The sequence below is a fragment of the Centroberyx gerrardi genome, chromosome 9 (genome assembly GCF_048128805.1).
Source record: "Centroberyx gerrardi isolate f3 chromosome 9, fCenGer3.hap1.cur.20231027, whole genome shotgun sequence".
Classification (NCBI taxonomy): domain Eukaryota; kingdom Metazoa; phylum Chordata; class Actinopteri; order Beryciformes; family Berycidae; genus Centroberyx; species Centroberyx gerrardi.
The window spans coordinates 6202833-6223051 of NC_136005.1; the positions used below are offsets into that span (position 1 = coordinate 6202833).

Here is a 20219-nt window from a genome sequence, read left to right on the forward strand (position 1 = left end):
TTGTGTTTTGATAGTGTGGTGAGAAAGTATTTGCTACAATCCTTGAATAGTTGCATAAGATGCAAATTTACTCAGACGAGATAACAATGGAAACCAATTTGCATTCACTGTAGGTAAATGAAGGATTTCTGAAGTTATGAATACTAGCTGGAAAACTCTTACAAGTTGAGCTATTATATAACACAATAGTGATTCAACCTATGGCCAGTTCATGCAAGCTTTTACATTTGCTGTTCTGAACACCCGGTGTCTGGTAGCTCTTTCCTTGGGAAAAAAAAACCTTGGAAAAAACATAGCCATGACCTATGACAGTGGTTCTCAACATGGGGTTCCGGGGACCACCAGGGGTCCTTCAGGGGGTTCCAGGGGGTCCTACAGCAAACTGATGAATCATTAAACTTCACCATTACTTCATTTACAAGAAGTTAACACAATTAGAGAATGTAGAAGAAAAGACTAATTTGATCATAATTTTACTGTTATCTCTCTACCTCTCTAAAGATGGTCATGCAATTCTGGACAAAATCATATCTAACAATAAAAAATATTCTCAGATTTGGGTCCCGAGAGACAAAATCTATTGATGGCAGGAGGGCGGGGGGTGAAATTGGGGGACACCTGTTTCTTACAGGGCGCCCACTGCTTATTTGCATGGGTGCTGCAGGTGTGACACTGATGCTGCTGCGGTCAGTTTTCACCATCTGCGAGGCACACACCGGTTTACCAAGCGTCAATGTGGCTGAAGACTTGTTTAGTATTCAACCACCTGCAGGGAAAGCAGCAGCCTGGCAAAGCCTTCCTTACACCACAAGATTTGCGTGGGGGTTTTATCCGAGTCACGCTGGGTTTAGAGGGATACTATGTATATCTTTGTCACTAGGACTGAATTTAGACTTGCAAGAGTTTGTCTGCCAGGTAGGTAATGGATACCTGTGTCTCTGCTGTGTAGTTATGGATATCTATCTAGACACACTGCAAAAACTGACAAACTTGTTAAGTTATTTTATCTTGTATGCAGACTTATCAACCTTATTTTAGGATTTTTTTTTTTTTGTGTGTGAAATTGTCTTACTGCACTGGCAATTTCAGTTTCTTTTTTTTTTAAGATAATGTAACTTGTTGTTTGTTGTTTCAGATTATTTACTTGGTAAAAGTGAAATTGTTTTGGAGAAAGAAACATTTTCTTCATTGTTTTATGATGATTTCTTGAGAGAAGTCATATTGGCCAGTGCAGTGAGATAATTTGACTAAAAATATCACAAAATAAGAATTTTTTGCAGTAGGGCAACTAAGAAGCTAATGTGCCCATAACTTTCTGGGAAATGTAGCAGCAGCAGAAGATGTGGCGATCAGTCAAGGTGATGGTTTATGCAAATGTGTCTTTATTTTGTGTAAATCTGTGTCTCTCCAGGCATGCAATACTGAAGAAACAGCTTCTCTCTAACAAGTCTAGGGACAGAAAATCTCCCTTTGATGGCATCCAAAGATATGACACTGAAGGTAAAGTGTCTTTTCATGGTGCACATGCGTTGTGAGGTTATTTTTGAAACAAATAATCACCTGAAAGATCAATGATTATGATAAACGCTTTTCCCTTTGTGACATTATATCAATTACAATTACAATTTCCCATTTGGCAGACGCTTTTACACATGAGATTTTAATACAACACAAGCAAGGATCTATATTATCTATCCTAACTTATTCTCTAATAATTTATCCCTAACTGATATTAATTCTAGTGGCTCCAGCCATCAGTCAAGCCTTCTCTGACTCTGTTTATCATCGCCTTCGCTGTCATACAAGGTAAGCACAATAATCATTCATCATCACTCATTATATTATATGTTTGTTTTATTTAAGCATGGTTGAAGCATGAGGTCCCACTGAAATCTACAGTTTTGCTCAAGAACGCCTGGCCGACAAAGCAGCATCAATGGCAAATGTTAAAGTTACAGAAAAATCTAAAACAATTGAATTTAAGCAAAATCAAATAAGAAATACAACAGTTAAGGCCAATTGTTTATGCTGATTTAATACTTAAAGATCTGCATGAAGCCCTCTCTTGTTCTGATTGTCAGTCTCTTCACTGGTTGTTAAATTATTGGTTGCTGATTATTGTTTCATTAAATATCCCATCAGTCAAAGCATAGACAAGCATGACATGACATAAAATGAATGCACAATAATAAGGACACCCTAGTTAAAGCAATTTGTGATGTAATAGCCTACTGGCAATATGTGTAAACCAAATACTGAAAGATTTAAATTCCCAGGTATTGTATGTTAAATTGAAAATGATAAAATATGTCCTGAAGTTAAAAAAAAAAGAAAAGAAAAAAGAAAATGATAAATCAATCCAACCAAGAATTCATCTACCGAGTTAAACATTAGCCAAGTCCCTAAAATATTTAAATCCATTCTGTTGGTTGCAGATCCATTGTTTGGATGAATAATCCCCTCAGTTGAAGCATATTCATGGTGTTATTTCTGGATCTCTCCGTCAGCTCCGTGTGGCGGCGTCATGCTGAACTGCTCCCGGCCGGACCCCCGGGCCCTGCTGGAGGCTCTGGCTCCGGTCTTTAAGCTGAAGTCCATCCGACCCGTCATGGACATGTCGACCCGCACCACCGTCAGCACACACTTCATCCTGTACGGAATACTGGGAGTGGTATGTTCAGTAGATGTTCAGTAGAGCTCAATAGATCTTCTGCAAAAGATAAAGACGAGGAGTATATGTTTCTGAAATGTTGTATACTGTATGTGTCCGTTTTGAGAAATTACCTGAAGTTTATCATTCAATATCTCCAACATACAGAGGATCCAGTCTGTAAAGTGTTCTCAGTTTGTCAGCTGAGGACTTCATGTTTTTTTATCACTTATTTTTTTATTGGGAATTGTATCATACAAAAGTTAACAATGAACATTAAACAGCGTGGGACACATATTTCATAGATATCTCGTGCATTGTTCTACATTTAAACCATTTTTATTCATATCAAGAGTTGGCTTTGTCCTCTTTGTTTGTGATGTAGCTATCCCATTTCTCCCATTTTCTATGGAATAATAGTCATTAGTCTTTGAGATAAATGTTAATTTTTCCATATCAAATATTTCCCCTACAATGTCCATCCATTGTTCAAGACCAGGGGCTTCAGTTTTGTATCAGTTTCTGGTGATTGCTTTTTTGCCAACAAGTAAAATCTTACAAAGGTACCAGTCACATTTTAGTACCACATCCTCTGATATTACACAGAGGTAAAGTACCTTACAATCATTGGGGATTTCGTATCCTAAGATCTTTCTCAAAGCTGAGCATATATTATCCCTGAAAACCTTAATTTTTTCACATTTCCAAAATATTTGACAGTGATTAGCTTCCATGTGTCCATTTGTCCACACAGCCTCCAGCATTGCTGTTATGTCAAGAGCTGTTAACTTATCTACTATCATTTCAAAATCACTATCATTTCTTTAAAGATGGTGCTATTGATCATTTTGTAAGAGTAGGTGCCACTTTTCTCCAAATTAAACTCTTTAGATGTACCGTTCTAACTGGTGTTTACAAACTTTTTTAATATTAGTAATCCCCAATTAGATGTACTTTAGGCCAGGGACATCATTCTGAAAATATTTTGGTGTTATTATGGGGATCATGGTGTTATCTACAGCAGAAATGCATGTCTGCTCTACTGCTGGTGGGTTAGATAACAGTGGAGGGAGTGGTCAGAAAAAACATACAGTCTGCTGCTAACTTCTACCAAATGCACCTAAACTGAAATGAATCCATTCCTTATTGCTGGGGACCCCTGGGACTCCACTTCAGGACCCCTGTTGTCCTCAGACCACGCTTTGGGAACCACTGTCATTATGTTCTGTGCCTTAAGAGAGCTATCTTTTCTTTCCAGGATGAAAAGGCTCAACTCCTGACGACTTACATTTGGTTAACTTTTGTAAGTAGTACAGTCTTCCATCTTATATCTCAATCAGCGGTAAATAAAATGGCAGGACACTAACAACTAACAAACTAAGTAAGTTTCCCAGGGAATATCACAAGGAAAACAAGTATATTTTACACAGTCCGCGCGTGATTAAAAAGACAGAAAAAGTCTTAAAATAAATTGTAGAAATTTAAGATAGTACAATGTGCTATCTGCATTACTAAATACAGTTCACACAATTCATGAAATTATCAATGTCCTTCTCATCCTGGCAGGTTATAGTTTCCACAGCTTTTAGTAGCTATGTTCAATCAGAAATAGCCTTGTTTTTCCAGCTTTGTTTGTTTATTTAGGTTTTTAAATTTGTCTTAAATTCAATTCCAGGTAGCATTAAAAATGTCTCAAAAAGTCTTAAATGTGTCTTTCTGAACCCTGTATACCCTGACTTTAGAATTACAAGTATACTTGAGGATACTTTTCAGTGATTGAAAAAATTACCTGACACAATCTAAATCACACTGACGCAGTAAACACCGCTCTTCTAATACTTAAAAAATAAATGCCCAGAATGATATGACTCTATTATTTACCCCAGGCCCACTCAGTGTATTAACACCAGTCTGTTGTTTTAGGAGTGGCCGAATGAGTTTGTCAGCTGGGACCCGATCCAGTGCGGCGCCGACCAGATTTCTCTCCCCAGAGACAACTTCTGGGTGCCAGATGTGGTGATCAATGAATTGTGAGTTCCATGCAGCTAAGTTGTAAATCCCATATCAACAATGTAGTGACAGAGGAAATATTAGGTTACTATGTGTTTTTAACAGTTGCCTACCAGGTAATTACAGTAGGCAAAATAACAGAATGTTACAATTTAGTATAGGCTGCTGTTGTTTTTTTTTGTGATCAATTAATCTCATGCAGAAGTTAGTTTCTTTTATCAATCAATAAGTCATGAGCATGTAAATCACCTACACGTCATTAAAAGAAGAAAATAATAAAAAGTAAAGAGGTACATGTGATAGTTAACTTACATAATCAAATGAGTGAAATAAGGCAGGCTAAATGAGAAAAGCGTGAAAGAAAAGATTGGATTGGTTACAGTGTAGTTTTGTAGTGTTGTTGGAGTGAAGAGACCCGGTCACATATTCTATACGTCACCTAATGGGTGTGCTTAAGTCCTCTTACATTCGGAGTATGTAAGAAATAGTCTCAATGCAAACGAAACCAGTATGAATAATTATGGGCCATCTATTTATTCTGTAATTGTAAACATAAACCCGTCTTATCAGCCGTAATCACAAACCGGGGCTACAGTTGAGAAGCTGCATCTATTTCTTAACTATATCAGTGTGCAAACAGTTGAATTAAAGATCCCATGCTTTCATTTTGCAAACGTTTCATGGATAACCCCGTCTGCTTGTTCCTGTCTTGCAGCATGGATAAGAACACCGCCCCCTTCGTCCCGTATGTGTATCTGCACCACGACGGCGAGGTGCACGACGCTCTGCCCGTCAGAGTGGTCAGCTCCTGCAACCTCAACATCTACACCTTCCCCTTCGACGTCCAGAACTGCACGCTCACCTTCAACTCCTACACCCACGTGGGTGAGGCGCTTCATATTTACAGTAGGACATGCAGGGGTGGAAAGGGTACCAAAACATTCCACTCCAGTAGAAGTACTGTTAATTTACTGATATTTTACTGAAGTAGAAGTAAAATTACTGGTGTAAAAGCCTACTCAAGTAAAGGTTAAAAGTAGCTCATTTAAAATGTACTCAGAGTAAAAGTTACCGAGTTACTTTTTAGAAAAGGGAATGTTGTTAGCTGTGATCTTTTCCATGCAATTTTAAAAGGACAAGAGGAAAGAGTTGAAACTATATTCTTTTAATTGGAAAAATTAGAAATTACAAAATAAAGTGCACCAAGTAAAGCCAGATTTCTCTTCTTACTGTGAATGGATCCACAATTTGTCAATTTACGATTGTCTAGTTTCTGATGCTTATGTAGAGCTACAAAATCTGTAGGGATGGGATTTAAAATGTAGCTGAGTAGGCTACAATACAGCAGAATGTTTTTTTTCTACATAAATCTCTGGCACAGCACCCCGGCCTCTAACTGACACCAACAATAAAGTAAAATTGCACCACAGAGACGAGTAAGCTAGCTTGTTACAGCAGTGGTCCAACAGAAACGTCTAATGAAGAGTATCTCCATATCTGGGCCATTATATACTGTATTTTACTTAGTCATATACTTTCCTGAAACATTTCCCAAGTGCATATTGAACTTACTGAAGATACTGAAGAGTGATATCATTGTCACAATTACAGATAACTTAGAATCAATTATTTCGTGTTTGGAGAGTGTTTTACTGCAGATGCACCATGAGAAAAACTGGGCAGTGATATGAGTCTATTTCAATTCAGTTTTCAGATGAGACAAGTCTTCATTTCTATCCCTGCCAAGAGATAATGAAGTGCCGAGACAAATTTGGTGTGGCCCCAGTTTGAAATAACTGATGTTTAGTGACACAGCTTAGGCAAGCTGGCCATTTACTTTGACATTGATTACGATGAGTCATTTGTTTTGACAGTGTCAGTGACAATAATGATTTTAATATTGCATTTTTCTTTCCATGAGAAATGCCACTTGTATATTATTGCACTTGTTAGACAAATTGATAATGATGTCCTCTCCTCTCTCCTTCCATCTCCTTCCATCTCCTCTCCTCTGCTCTTCTCTCCTCTCCTCTCTTCCTCCTCTGTCCTTTCTTCTTTTCTCCTCTCCTTTCATCTCCCTCTCCTCTTCTCTCCTCCTCTCTTTCTCTCCTCTCCTCTCTCCTATCCTCTTGTTTCCTCTCCTCCTCTCCGCTTTCTTCTTTTCTCCTCTCCTTTCATCTCCCTCTCCTCTTCTCTCCTCCTCTCTTTCTCTCTTCTCCTCTCTCCTATCCTCTTGTTTCCTCTCCTCTCCTTTCCTCTTTTCTCCTCTCCTTTCATCTCCCTCTCCTCTTCTCTCCTCCTCTCTTTCTCTCCTCTCCTCTCTCCTATCCTCTTGTTTCCTCTCCTCCTCTCCTCTCATTTCCTCTCCTCTCTTCCTCCTCTCCTCTCCTCTCCTCCTCTCTTCTCATTTCCTCTCCTCTCTTCCTCCTCTCCTCTCCCCTCCTCCCCTCTCTTCCTCCTCTCCTCTCTTCTCCCCTCCTCTCTTCTCCTCTCCTCTCCTCTTCTCTCCCCTCCTCCTCTCCTCTCATCTTCCTCTCCTCTCTTCCTCCTCTCCTCTCCTCTCCTCTCCTCTTCTCTCCCCTCCTCCTCTCCTCTCATCTTCCTCTTCTCTCCCCTCCTCCTCTCCTCTCATCTTCCTCTCCTCTCTTCCTCCTCTCCTCTCCTCTCCCCTCCTCTCTTCCTCCTCTCCTCTCCTCTCATCTTCCTCTCCTCTCCTCTCCTCTCTTCCTCCTCTCCTCTCTTCTCCCCTCCTCTCCTCTCCTGTCCTCTCCTCTCTTCCTCCTCTCCTCTCCTCTCCTCTCCTCCCCTCCTCTCTTCCTCCTCTCCTCTCCTCTCCTCTCCTCCTCTCAGCGAGGGATGTGAGGATGAACCTGGGTAAAGCAGTGGACGACATTACTAAACTCTCCAAGGAGGTGATGACCACCATGGGGGAGTGGCAGCTGCTGGACATCAGCTACCATAAATACGTGATGGGAGATGATGACAATGAAGATGATATTTACGATGAGCTTGCATTCCACGTATGTTTAATGTCTGACTGGAGTGAGACCATTTCTCCTGCGGATGAGGTTTTTTTTTTAGGATTAGATTGGAAATTGCATGCCATGGCCAAATTTCAAGTAAAAGTTTAGATAATTATTATTTGTAGTTGTAGTAGCAGTAGTAGCATTATGATGAGGAGGATGAAAGGGATGTTGACGATGGTGATTATTAGTATTATATAATTATAATTGGTAGTAGTAGTGGTATTGTTGTTGTAAAATAATAATCGATACTTTTTATGTAGCCAATCCTGGAGTTCAGAGTAGAGAAGAGTACAGTAGAGTAGAATAGATTTCTGTACATTTTCTGTATATATGTGGCCTACTTTAGACCCATTAATGTGAATATGTGCACATTTTTCACACGTTATGTATTACTGTAATGTAAGCATGTCCTTGAGTGGAAATTGTCAGATGTGTATGTAAACATACTGTAACTCCTATTTCCAATTTATATTCTATTTTTCTTTGCTGTATCCCGTTTACTGTTTCCTGCAGCAACGGCCCAATTTCCCCAAAAAGTTTAATCTATTCTTAAATCTTTATATGAAGGTATAAAGGGAGTCAAAGTAGTAACAATAACAATAATAACATTTTGTGTAATGCTTTTCAAGGCACTCAGAGACCATTGTTTTATTTTACATCAGGCAACAAAGCGCCATTGGAAAGAAGACCGTTTTCAAATGTGGACACAAAGGAAACCAAGAATGTGTTTTGTTTTGTTTTGTTTTCCAATCCAGATCACGGTGCGGCGCAGAGCCACCCTGTATGTGGTGAACCTGCTGATCCCCAGCTGCTTCCTGATCACAGTGGACCTCTTCAGCTTCCTGCTGCCTCCCCAGAGTGTGGACCGCTCCTCCTTCAAGATGACCCTGATCCTGGGCTACACCGTCTTCCTGCTCATCATGAACGACCTGCTGCCCATCACCGGGAACACCATTCCTCTCATAAGTCAGTATTATTCTGACGCAAATACACTCTCCGGTGATTCACTGAAATCTGTTACATCTGTTGTCGGGGCTGCTGCGTCTTTGCCACTTGCACTCCTTATTATCAGTCACTTCTAATGTGGCCAATCAAGGAATTTAAGATTATTCTGCTGTTATACTCGTTGTCTGCCGTGCAGTGTGCAGACAGACAGCTATCTCGCAATTACAAGTGCAAAGTGTGACGTAAACATTTTCTGCAGAAGATGCAGTGTCTTAGAACTGAATGCAGGCTGATTGAGGCTGGATTCAACATATTGACACATATAACACATTGATTACATATAATTTACACGCTTAGTGAATGGCATTCTGATTTGTTCATTTTGGTGATACAGCACACGCTCTTCCCTGTGCAAATCCTCAGTGTGCTCTCTCTCCTCTCTTTTACTTTGGACAGTGGGTCACGGATTCTATTAAAAATGCATTATAGGGACGCTGTGAAAAATAAAACAAACATTGGGAACCACTGCTGCAGAAAGGGTCAGTCATCTCTCCCTCTCTCATTTCTATCACAGATGTGTTCTTCTCTCTCTGCCTGGCTCTGATGGTGGCCAGTCTGCTGGAGACGATCCTCATCACCAACCTGCTGTGTGGCTCCAGTAACTTCTCTCCCGTCCCCCGCTGGGTCAGAGTGCTCATTCTTCACATCCTGGGCCGCCTGGTGCGGCTTCCTCCAAAGCCTAAAGAACAAACAGATGCAGGTATAAGACTTGTTAGGAGATATACAGTATTTTAATAAATGTGTTTGACTATAGAGCCCTAAAACAAACTTGAAATAATAAGTAATCAGGTTTTAAATCACTTCTTGAAACTCTTTGTTATGCGCTTTGTATGCAATGCGATGCGATGCAATACAATACGATAACTTTACTGTCTATGATGTGAAAATTTGTCTTTGGTTTCACCACAAGAAACAAGACAAGACAATCAATACAGACCTTTTAAACAACATTGACAATAAAAACAGTAAAAAAAACAGTTACTGAATACGGTGCAGGTGTGGCCTTGGCTATCTCACCTCAACAAAATTGCAAGGGTATTTACTGTAAGTGAATCCCAAGTTCCTGGCCCTTGAAACTAAATTTCTAATTTAAATCAACAGAAGATAACAGAACATATTGGGACAGATGCATTCACATGACTGTTTCCTAGAAAGGCCAATAGATTTTGGGGGTCTAAGAAAAGTCCAAGAAACCATATCAAAGTGGGTAAATGTAGTTATAATTACCATTTTCATAATTGATTATGAAAATCTAACAGCACTGTTTTTTTACATAAAGTCGGTCTAGGAAAAGTCATGGAGGAACATTTTGAGGGCTGAAACATTTCTATTCTGAAATTCAGAACAGTCATCAATTGGCACAGTGAATGGCAGGTGTGCATTGCATTGTGGGATGGGCCAGGAGGACCTCTCACATGCTCTCTTGTGTTTCCTTGGAATACAGAAGTGAAGCCTGGCCCTGTAGCAGCACAGCAGAGCGAGGCTGATGGGAAACCTCCAGAGCAGATGGGGCCGGCGGTGGAGGACAAGACCCTGCAGGAGCTGAGGAGGCTGGGGAAGGACCTCCAGGCCATCCGCCTCCAGGTGGAGCAGCAGCTGACTGGGAACCAGAGCTCTGAGGACTGGATCCAGGTGGGTTTCATCATCGACCGCCTGCTGTTCGGCCTCTACATCCTCTTCATATCAATCAGCTTCATTGCCATCATCATTATCTGGTCGAACTCATACAGGCGGTAGACAACTACTGACTGTTTTAAGGGGCTCCATTTATGTAGTGACTTAAATGTTTGTTGAATTTGCTCGATAGCCTACATCAAAATTTTGTTAGACTTTTCTTTTGATGATGATATTCTTGATATTCTTCTCTGCAATTCAAGTCATTTATGCTATACATATACTATACAGTAGCTCATATATATACTTATATATAACCATTACTGTAAGTATGAACTGTCATATTATTACTAGTGGACACAAAAAATAACTTTACTACAGTAAATAGACATAGTTTCTATTTAACCATGGGCCTAACTTTTTGTGTTATATTGTGCCGTTGTAGAATGGAGGAAACCATTGTATACAGAATAAAATTTATTGGAAAAAGAATTTCATAGTTTTTGATGATTGACATCCAGTCAGTGTTGTGTGCAGAGTAATTATGTTGACTCCCATACAAATATTTTCCACAAAGTTTCTAAAATGATCAACATCTTTCAAAAATTTTATTAATTAATTTATTTATTTATTTTTAATATCAGCCTTCAATTGTAACATCTATGCCAGGCTGTGCAGGCATCACTAAAATAAGCTAAAGTAAGCTAAGCATAATTACATAATAAGCAAAATAGGCTAATTGCTCCCCAAAACAAAATCTTATCAATGCTGAAAGATAAACAGTGGTTAAGTATCATTCTTAAGTGTCAAAATATGGAAACTGAAAAAAGCAGATGCATTATTAAACATACATTGTGAAATATGAATCCAACAAATAAATAAAACCCACAGATTGAACAAATAATGTGCTTACTAAGAGTATCTTGTATCTAAAATAGCATTAGCATATCTATAAAATACATATTATCCCACTTAAAAACAACAAAGGAAAAACATGCTGTCTGCAAAAGTTAACCTTCATTCAGGATAATCCTCACCTGTAAGATTAAAAATAATTTCAAAGTAAAAAATAATAATAATAATAAATAAATAAATAACTGATCCTACAAAAAGATTCAGAATTTCTGTCACTAGTTAGTAAAACAATATCCTTCAACTGAGCTTTTCTGTTCCTCTATTTAATTTTTTTTACTTTTTGAAAAGTAAGTAAATTTCAAACTGGGTTTCTTGATGGCATTATACATTAGGTGACTGGAAAATCTAATTTCTCTGGCTTGTAGGAAGAACTATCCTAGGATGTAAGGTGTTACGGAGTTTTCTTAATGGGACATTTAAGCAGGAAGGATGAATCCCTTATACATAATCCATATCTTAGCTGTTTTGATGGATCACATGTAAGGAACTTGGTTCAGAGAAAAAGTAAACGTAACTCACATCTTTCATTGCAATGCAAAATTGACACAAAATTAGAACAAAGGGATATTTTTTCAGCAAATTAGCACTGATGACAAATTGCTTTAAGATTTTTATGTTGGGCATTTCACTCTTTTTTTATTTCCTTAAATGGAAAAATACTTTTTTGCATCTTCTTAATGCTGTATGGTTTTCCCTGTTGATTGGAGTTTAAGTAATTGTGGGGATTCAGGCCAGAGCTATTTTTTTTTTATTATTATTATTATAATAAGGCTGACTGCCACATTCTCAATGAACTAACTCCTAGTTGTGGGGTTTCAGAACACTGACATTGACAAGTAAATGTCAAAAACCGATACTAAGAATGTTCTACAAGTGATCTAGTGAATATTTGTATTTGCCACTTAAAATCTGTGAAGACAGCTTTGCAGGAAAGCCCTTACGCCACTCAAACTAAAACTAACGATTGCTTTTGACCCAATGTTAATGTTTTAGCGCTGCCCGCTGACAGTCAAGCCTTCTAAGGTTCTATTCATCTTCATCTCTGTGCTCATGCATGGTAAGTAAAGTACAGTTCTTACAATACAGTATTATACATAAATCTCATTTTCATAGATTTAGTACTATTATCACCTCCTGATGATCTTGTTCAGGATCAAGACAGAGTTGATTACCTCTACCTACCTAACTACCTACCTAAGTCATTGGTTGAATTAATTCAGGGGGGTTAGTGACACTGATGGTTTATTTTATGGCGTATGGAGGATGCTGTTATGATCTCAATCAATAATAATTGGCAACTTTCCAGTATTTTGACATACAGAAGATGTCAAAGATAATGAATTTATTGGGGCATCCTCATGGCTCAGCAGACTCAGGCGACTGTGTGCAATCAAATAAGCAGAAAAACATATTGACAAACAAAAAAGAAAAAACACATTGAAAGTAAAGCATTACTCAGTTAATAAGCAGGCATGATCTAATGTATCTCTTATTTAAAGCTACACTAGGCAAGAATTTTAGGAAAAATACACCTGTCAAATCATCTTAGATCACAAGGTGGGGCTTCAAAAGAGAAGAGCGTCCAATCCGCCGTGAGACACCGTAGATTCGCCCTATTTGCCCAAATGAAATTCTTCTATCGGGTTTGGTCAATGGCGGGAAAAGTTCTCTACCCACAGGCAGTGACAAATCACAAAATGACAAAATCGTAAAACACAAACTTTATCCTAAACAGCACTGAGCTTCGTAAAGGGAAAAGTTAGAACTCTCTTGACCTGTTGGTAGAAGTACGGCTGTTATTTCTGGGTATTGAAATTCCAACATTTTTCCTCTCGCTGCCATTTGGAGCGAAGTCGCCTAGTGCAGATTCAAGAACCATACGACCGGTCTGCCGACAAAGCGTTCTTCTTCTTCCCTCCGTAGCTCCATGCAGTGCCGTCACGGTGAACTGCTCTCGACCCGACCCGCCGGCCCTCCTGGAGGCTCTCGGCCCGGTCTTCGACCTGAGCCCCATACGACCCGTCAGGAGCTTGTCGACTCCCACCACCATCAACATTAGCTTCACCCTGTTTGGCATTCTGGGAGTGGTACGGGGCACTTTATAAAGTATTATTAGTAATTGTTTGTAAGTATAATTATGTACAAAACAGTTTATAATGCAGCTTAAAGTAATGTTTTAACAAATTGTTAGGTCTTTACACTTGTTTGGTTCGATTCATCCGAACCCTAGAGCATTTACTCCTTTAGTTTGGTTTGTTTTGGCAGAAGAGAACAATGCCATTCGAACTCATGTGCCACCTAACAACCGCACCTTTACCGAGGCTATGGCTGACAACACAGCTAATTTTCACCGGGCTTTAAATAGTCATGTGTTGAAATATACTGTAAGGTCAAAAAAGCCTTTCATTAAAAAATCAGTGAATCAAACATAAAAAAGCTAAATGTTGGTTTCTTTTTCAGGATGAAAAGGCCCAAGTCCTGTCAACGTATATCTGGCAAAGGATAGTGAGTACTCAATTTGCAACCTGCATCTGTTCAGTTCTGAAACGACCAAGTTGGACATTAAGAAATCTAACCAGCTGTTCAGAGCTTTAGCTGCCCAAGACCTGAAGACTGAAGGGTGTTTCGTCACCTGAAAGCTCTCTATATCAGACTGCTTTAAGGACGTATTGCTAGCTGACATTAGCAAATGCTGTGAGTCAGTTGCTTGTGTCCTTGTGGCTGTGCTTGTGCACCAACCACCTGATATTCAGCAGGTCATCGTTTGTGGACAATTAATCCTGTGATTATCTTGTGTTGCAGTCATGGACAAATGAGTTTGTCAGCTGGGACCCAGATCAGTGCGGTGCTTCAAGGATTACTCTTCCAAGAAAAAAGCTCTGGGTGCCAGATTTGGTGATCAATGAATTGTAAGTTCCATCTAGATCTCTACCCAAGCTATAAATGGGTCAGGACTGAGCCTGATCCGTGCTCCGTGCAAGAAAAGTGAGAGAATTACACTTTCCCACCATGATTCCGTGAAGGAGGCACGACTAGGAACAGGTAGTAACGGTGCAACACGATTGGTCGGGGTGATGGTAAACTACCTTCAACTCCAACAACCTGGGTTTTTTTCCCTAACCTTAACCAGCTTAGCTTTTCACATGATGAACAGTTGATGTCCAATTCATTCTAATTACATGCTGTTGTCACATAAACCAAATTATGGTCTGCGTGGTCCAACATGTAGTCTTCGTTTCAGACTTCGTGCTCATTTCATGAAATTTTATGAGATCACATTGGACTTTGAATAGGTCACTGGCCTGTTGGGTCTCCACATGACAGGAGAACTAGTATGATGCGTTTTACGTTTCCAGCAGCAGCAACAGCGGTTTGTTTAGAATAAATAGAAGAAAAACTGGGTAGTTAGCATGAGCAGTGATAGCCAGCGAAAGCATTGTTAATTTATTTGTAAGGAGATGTGTGTGGGTTTTGAATTTTGCTGAGTGGGCCTTTATAGGAGCAGCAGCCAAAAACTTGCCTTGTATAATAAAGTAGCTAATATGTTTGACTTGTTCCTTTTATTTTGCAGAACTTTGCAAGTTTAATAAAAATGCTTTGCAAATATAGTCATTCTTATTTGTATAAAAGAAAGCTAGTACCAATTATTGTGTTTCCTTTGATTTTATGTTTTCTTTTGAACTCCTGCTTTCTCCCGTCCTTCAGTATGGCGAAGAACTCGGCTCCGTTTGTCCCATACGTCTATCTCTGGTCTGACGGCACGGTGAAAGATTTTCAGCCCGTCAAAGTGCTCAGCTCCTGCAGGCTCGACATTTACAACTTCCCCTTCGACATCCAGAACTGCACTTTCACCTTCAACTCCTACTTTCACCGTAGTAAGTAGGAACTTTGTGGATCTTTATTTTTTCATTTGTCGGTTCTTTGGTGATTCAACCTTACAGAACATAACACTAGGGTTAGACCAATATATCAAGCCGCTGTTGGCCTTCTTATTAAAAATCAGATATCGGCCAGTCAGTGTCATCCACCACCAATATGATAGATATGATGCAGTTTGTTTGATTACATTTTTATTGTAGAATTGATAAATACCAGACAGGGAAGCCCTTAACTTGATATAACTCTTATGTGACATTTTGATCAGATTCCACAGAAGAGTTTTGTTATTAGCAGTAGTAGTAGTAGTAGTAGTAGTAGTAGTAGTAGTAGTAGTAGTAGTAGTAGTAGTAGTATCATCATTATTATCATAATCATTATTAGCCTTGGTTTTTCAATGGAGATTTTCAGTGTCCCATGGCCTAAATGCTGTTTCAGAGGCTTTTCCACCCTGACAAGAATACAATTCTGGGTGCAACACTGAACACTTAATGTTTTATTTAATACTGTTTTGGCATGAAAGTGGTCAAGTTTAAAGATCTTGAATATCAGCATGATGTGTCAGTACCTCACTTTAACAGCAGCTTCAATCTAAAAATATCTGTATCTGTATCGGCCTTCAAAAACCCATATCAGTCAGTCTAGTAATTCTTATCCTGCAAGTTGAAAGGTATAAGGTGCACTGTACACATTGGACATGTTTTATAATAATAAAAGCATCAAATGTTCCTCTCAGTGTCCGCCGTGCAGATGAAGTTGACGGTGTCTGCAGAGGATATTCTGAGAAACTCTAAAGACGTGATCACAACCATGGGTGAGTGGGAGCTGGTCGGCATCAGGTCAGAGAAATACCAGCCACCTGCTTCGGGTAAAGAACATCCCTCCGATGACCCTTATGACAAGCTCCGCTTCTACGTAAGGAATTACTGTGGTTTGTAACCTTTTAGTGAGCAGGTGACTTTATGTTGAACAATGTTATTTATTCAGACAGTTAGGGAGGGACACAGGATAAAAAAAAGTCTGGTGAGATTTGATCTCAGGATCATGTGAATCCAGAGACAGGGGTTTTATGAACTTCACCACTGTGGGGCTGTAGCTTATTATTCCACTGCTTATTTTACATAATAGTTTATTTTATTTATCCTTTATTTAACCAGGGACCATCTCTTTTTCATCTGAATGTTAATCTGAAAGAGTGTAACATGGGCTAATAGTATATAGTTACCGTAACGAAGGTGCATGACCAACATCATATGCAGTTACCTGAACATGAATGCTGTATGTAAAGCCATTACAACCATTGAACAACAACAATGTTTACTTTTCTACCATACAAATGGACAGTACTTAGCCAAACTAGTGTTGACATTTGGTCACTTTGCGTTGTCAGACAGGATAATGCAGTTGCCCTCTATATTTAAAGCTACAGTTTAGAATGAATTTTGCCATTTGGGGTATTTTCACATAACTGTTCTTGATGGGTTCATTTTGTACAAGCAAAATAAGCTTTATGCAACTTTATGTAACCCATCAGAACTTAAAAGACAGTTCTGTTTTCTACATGTTTTCTGCATTACAAATCTAACCAGCCTTTTACAGCCTCAAAATACATGTAAAACTCATGTTTAGCTTTTACATACTGACTGCCATTGCATCAAAAGCTCAGACAGTAAATTTCAGTTAAATAAATCTGTATCTAAACAAAGCCAGCGGTGAGGTGATAGTGTTAAAACTGAAATACATATTGGGCCTTTAACCACTGGCTATTTTGTTATTTCTGCTATATCATTACAGAATTGTGATCATATATGGCACATAAATAATCAGAATTATTTAAATCACATTCTGCAACATAGGAATTTGTCTTGGTGACTTGGTGAGTTTCAGGACATACAGACACACAATATGGTACAATGACAGTAGAACCTCATGTCGAGTGGGAAGGCACGAGACATAATCTGGAGTGTATATGTCATTTTATACACAGTACATTCACAGCACCAGATGTGTCAATAAACATGACGGTACTACTGTACATTTATTTACACCGTTCCAGATCACGGTGCGGCGCAGAGCCACCCTGTATGTGGTGAACATCCTGATCCCCAGCTGCTTCCTGATCGCAGTGGACCTCTTCAGCTTCCTGCTGCCTCCCCAGAGTGTGGACCGCTCCTCCTTCAAGATGACCCTGATCCTGGGCTACACCGTCTTCCTGCTCATGATGAGCGACCTGCTGCCCATCACCGGGAACACCATTCCTCTCATGAGTCAGTATAATGCCCATACTGCAGATACATTCAGTGGAATTTGTTTCTTGTTTCTTGTGGTCTCTGTGACTTTGACCCTTGCACTCCTTACTATTGGTACTTACTATTGCTTGTAATGTTGCTGATCCAGGAAAGTCATCTTTTTTTTTACTGTTGCTCTCTTTGTAAGTCTCACTGGATAAAAGTGTTAGCAAAATGCCAGACGTGAATGTGAATGAAACGTTAGTAATGCAAAAGCAATTAATCTGGCCTAGACCAGCAATGCTGCAATACTCCTGATTCTGATTGAGAAAAGAAATGTAATAGTTTTGTCCCAAAATTCAAAATCCATTTGTGATAAAAATCGCTCACAAGAAAAATTTTTTTTTGAAAAAACGAAAAAAAAAAAAAAAAAAATTGAAAAACTTTGTCTATTTCAAGATGTCTACAAAATACTATGATTTTTGAGAATAGAATGACCTGTAGTTTTGAACTGTTGAATGAGGAATTTCAAGTAAAAGAGTTGGTTTTTTTTTTTTTTGCACAAATGGATCTATGGCACAAGAAAGCATCTTTGAAGAATATTATGTCCACTGACTCCAGTATCATTGGTCCCCAACCTCTGGTTCGGGACACTCCTAAAGGAATCATATTAGAGAGAGACCAAGGACAGCAACTAGCTGTTATGATCCAATCATTTTCACATGTTATTTCTAGTAAAACAAACTACATAAGATCTTGTGAAATCTATCTTTCATTGACTTTTACTTTGACATATACATGACTTGTGGGGACAGTGGGTCACAGATTCTATCAAAGGTGCATTATAGGGATGCTGAGAAAAAAAACAAACACTGGGAACCACTGCTGTAGACAGGGTCAGTCGTCTCTCCCTCTCTCCTCTCTCCATCTCAGATGTGTTCCTGTCTCTCTGCCTGGCTCTGATGGTGGCCAGTCTGCTGGAGACGATCCTCATCACCAACCTGCTGTGTGGCTCCAGTAATTTCTCTCCCGTCCCCCGCTGGGTCAGAGTGCTCGTTCTTCACATCCTGGGCCGCCTGGTGCGGCTTCCTCCAAAGCCCAGAGATCCAGGAGACACAATCATCCAAAATCCTGCAGCACAAGGTAGAACGTCAGACCTGGGATGTGGTTTTGCACCGGCAACCAGATTAAATGCTCATTCACATCTAGAACAATAACTATAAAGATAACTATGAACTGTAACAATACATTGTTGCTCAAGCATTCACACTACAACGATATCGGTGATCAGTTCCTCAGCAAAAAGTGAGCTACCGAATTCTCTGCACCCTTCTTTCTTACAACTTTAATTTGATTGGTTGAAAATGTTTTATCGCTTTCTCTGCATCCCAAAAATCGCTCTTGATGGTTTTATAGTTATATTTGTAGTGGGAACACAGACTTTCTATTTGCTTATAATGATTTAAATCTTTTTATAGTTATCGTTCTAGATGTGAATGGGCCTTAAGACAGATAATAAAGTGATTTCCGGTCCAAGTCTCTCACTGTTGGCCACTGAACAACCCCATGGGAATTAAGGGTTATGTGCCTTGCTCAACAATTGGTTTTGAGGGAGGAAAGCACATTGCACATTCATTTTCATCAACCAATCAATCAATCATAATCTTTATTTATAATGCAATTTTCGTATAAGTGAATGCAACTCAAAGTGCTTTCCAGTGCAGTAGATAAGACTGTTTAGGGATTCAAACCAGGAACTTTTCCAGTTACAATCCTGCCTCTTCAGCTTTTAGGCTGCCACCTACCACAGTGATAAGTAATTCTGGACTGAGTATCTTTGTGCAAAGCCATATAACCAGCCAGCGATGCCATCACCAGCTCTATTCCCTCTGTAACAGAAATGAAAGCCTGCCCTCCAGTGGCTGATGGGAAACCTCCAGAGGACAAGGGGCCGGCGGTGGAGGACGAGGCCCTGGAGGAGCTGAGGAGGCTGGGGAAGGACCTCCAGGCCGTCCGCCTCCAGGTGGAGCAGCAGCTGACTGGGAACCGGAGCTCTGAGGACTGGAACCAGGTGGGTTTCATCATCGACCGCCTGCTGTTCGGCCTCTACATCCTCTTCATATCAATCAGCTTCATCACCATCACCTGCATTTGGGTGCAGTCGTACAGCATAGTGTGATTTTGCTTTTGGCTGTCTTTTTTTCCATTATACATTTGTAGTTGCATGAATGAATGAATGAACGAATAGCAGGGCAAAGTTCATCTTTTTACAAACATTTTCCCTCTCCTCTAGTCATTGTAAAAGCTCTCAAAAATCCCATCTATCTCTCTCCTTAGCTCTTATTTTATTTATTTTACTTTTATTTAACGAGATAATTCTTACATTTATACTGTCAGGGCATTAAGGCTCTGAAGCGTGACTATTGTTGCTTGTAATCTTGGAATTAATGCAAATTCTACTGTTCCACTCTCAGCCAAAAGCCTAAATTGTAAATACTTTTGACCGATTAGTGGTTCACAGTAATTAAGACTCCACTGTTCGTGTGAGGTTTGCTTGAAATGCAAATTGCTTTTTTTCTGTGTCACTCAAAACAAATAAGACTTAGTATTCTATAATATGTGGCACTAAGACCTCAGGGAAGTGTTCCCTTAAACTGCTCTAATTTCCCCTGTCCCTTTGGTACAGTATGCGTTTTCACATGAATGTAATTAAGTTCTGCATGCCATTGTAGAAAAATTTGCATTTTTGGGGTAATAAAATACTGTGCCTTTTATGAAAATAATCTCTTTTGTGTTTGTATTTTTTTTTACATCAGATTACAATCAGATAAACCCAGTGGATTTTCTGAAATTCTCTGAAAGAGCAACTTCTGGACCGGTGTCTTAGTCTCAGTC

At 39.4% G+C, this 20219-nt stretch overlaps 1 protein-coding gene across 2 annotated transcripts; it reads left to right on the top strand.

The window, feature by feature from the left end:
* The first annotated feature begins 899 nt into the window (after positions 1–899).
* Positions 900–20070, top strand: LOC139918646 (uncharacterized). Of its 2 annotated transcripts, XM_071908064.2 has the most exons (20): positions 900–915; positions 1412–1500; positions 1743–1806; positions 2508–2671; positions 3909–3953; positions 4574–4680; positions 5376–5545; positions 7511–7680; positions 8442–8652; positions 9206–9391; positions 10136–10323; positions 12214–12277; positions 13144–13307; positions 13681–13725; positions 14023–14129; positions 14926–15095; positions 15833–16011; positions 17153–17363; positions 18258–18467; positions 19223–20070. In XM_071908064.2, the coding sequence occupies exons 2-20, from the start codon at positions 1474–1476 to the stop codon at positions 19501–19503; spliced, it is 2763 nt and encodes a 920-aa protein (XP_071764165.2). In that variant the 5' UTR covers positions 900–915; positions 1412–1473; the 3' UTR covers positions 19504–20070. The 2 variants fall into 2 exon arrangements, with proteins under 2 accessions (XP_071764165.2, XP_078141952.1); XM_078285826.1 differs by lacking the exons at positions 900–915; positions 1743–1806 and having other exon boundaries at positions 1433–1500.
* The last annotated feature ends 149 nt before the right edge of the window (positions 20071–20219 follow it).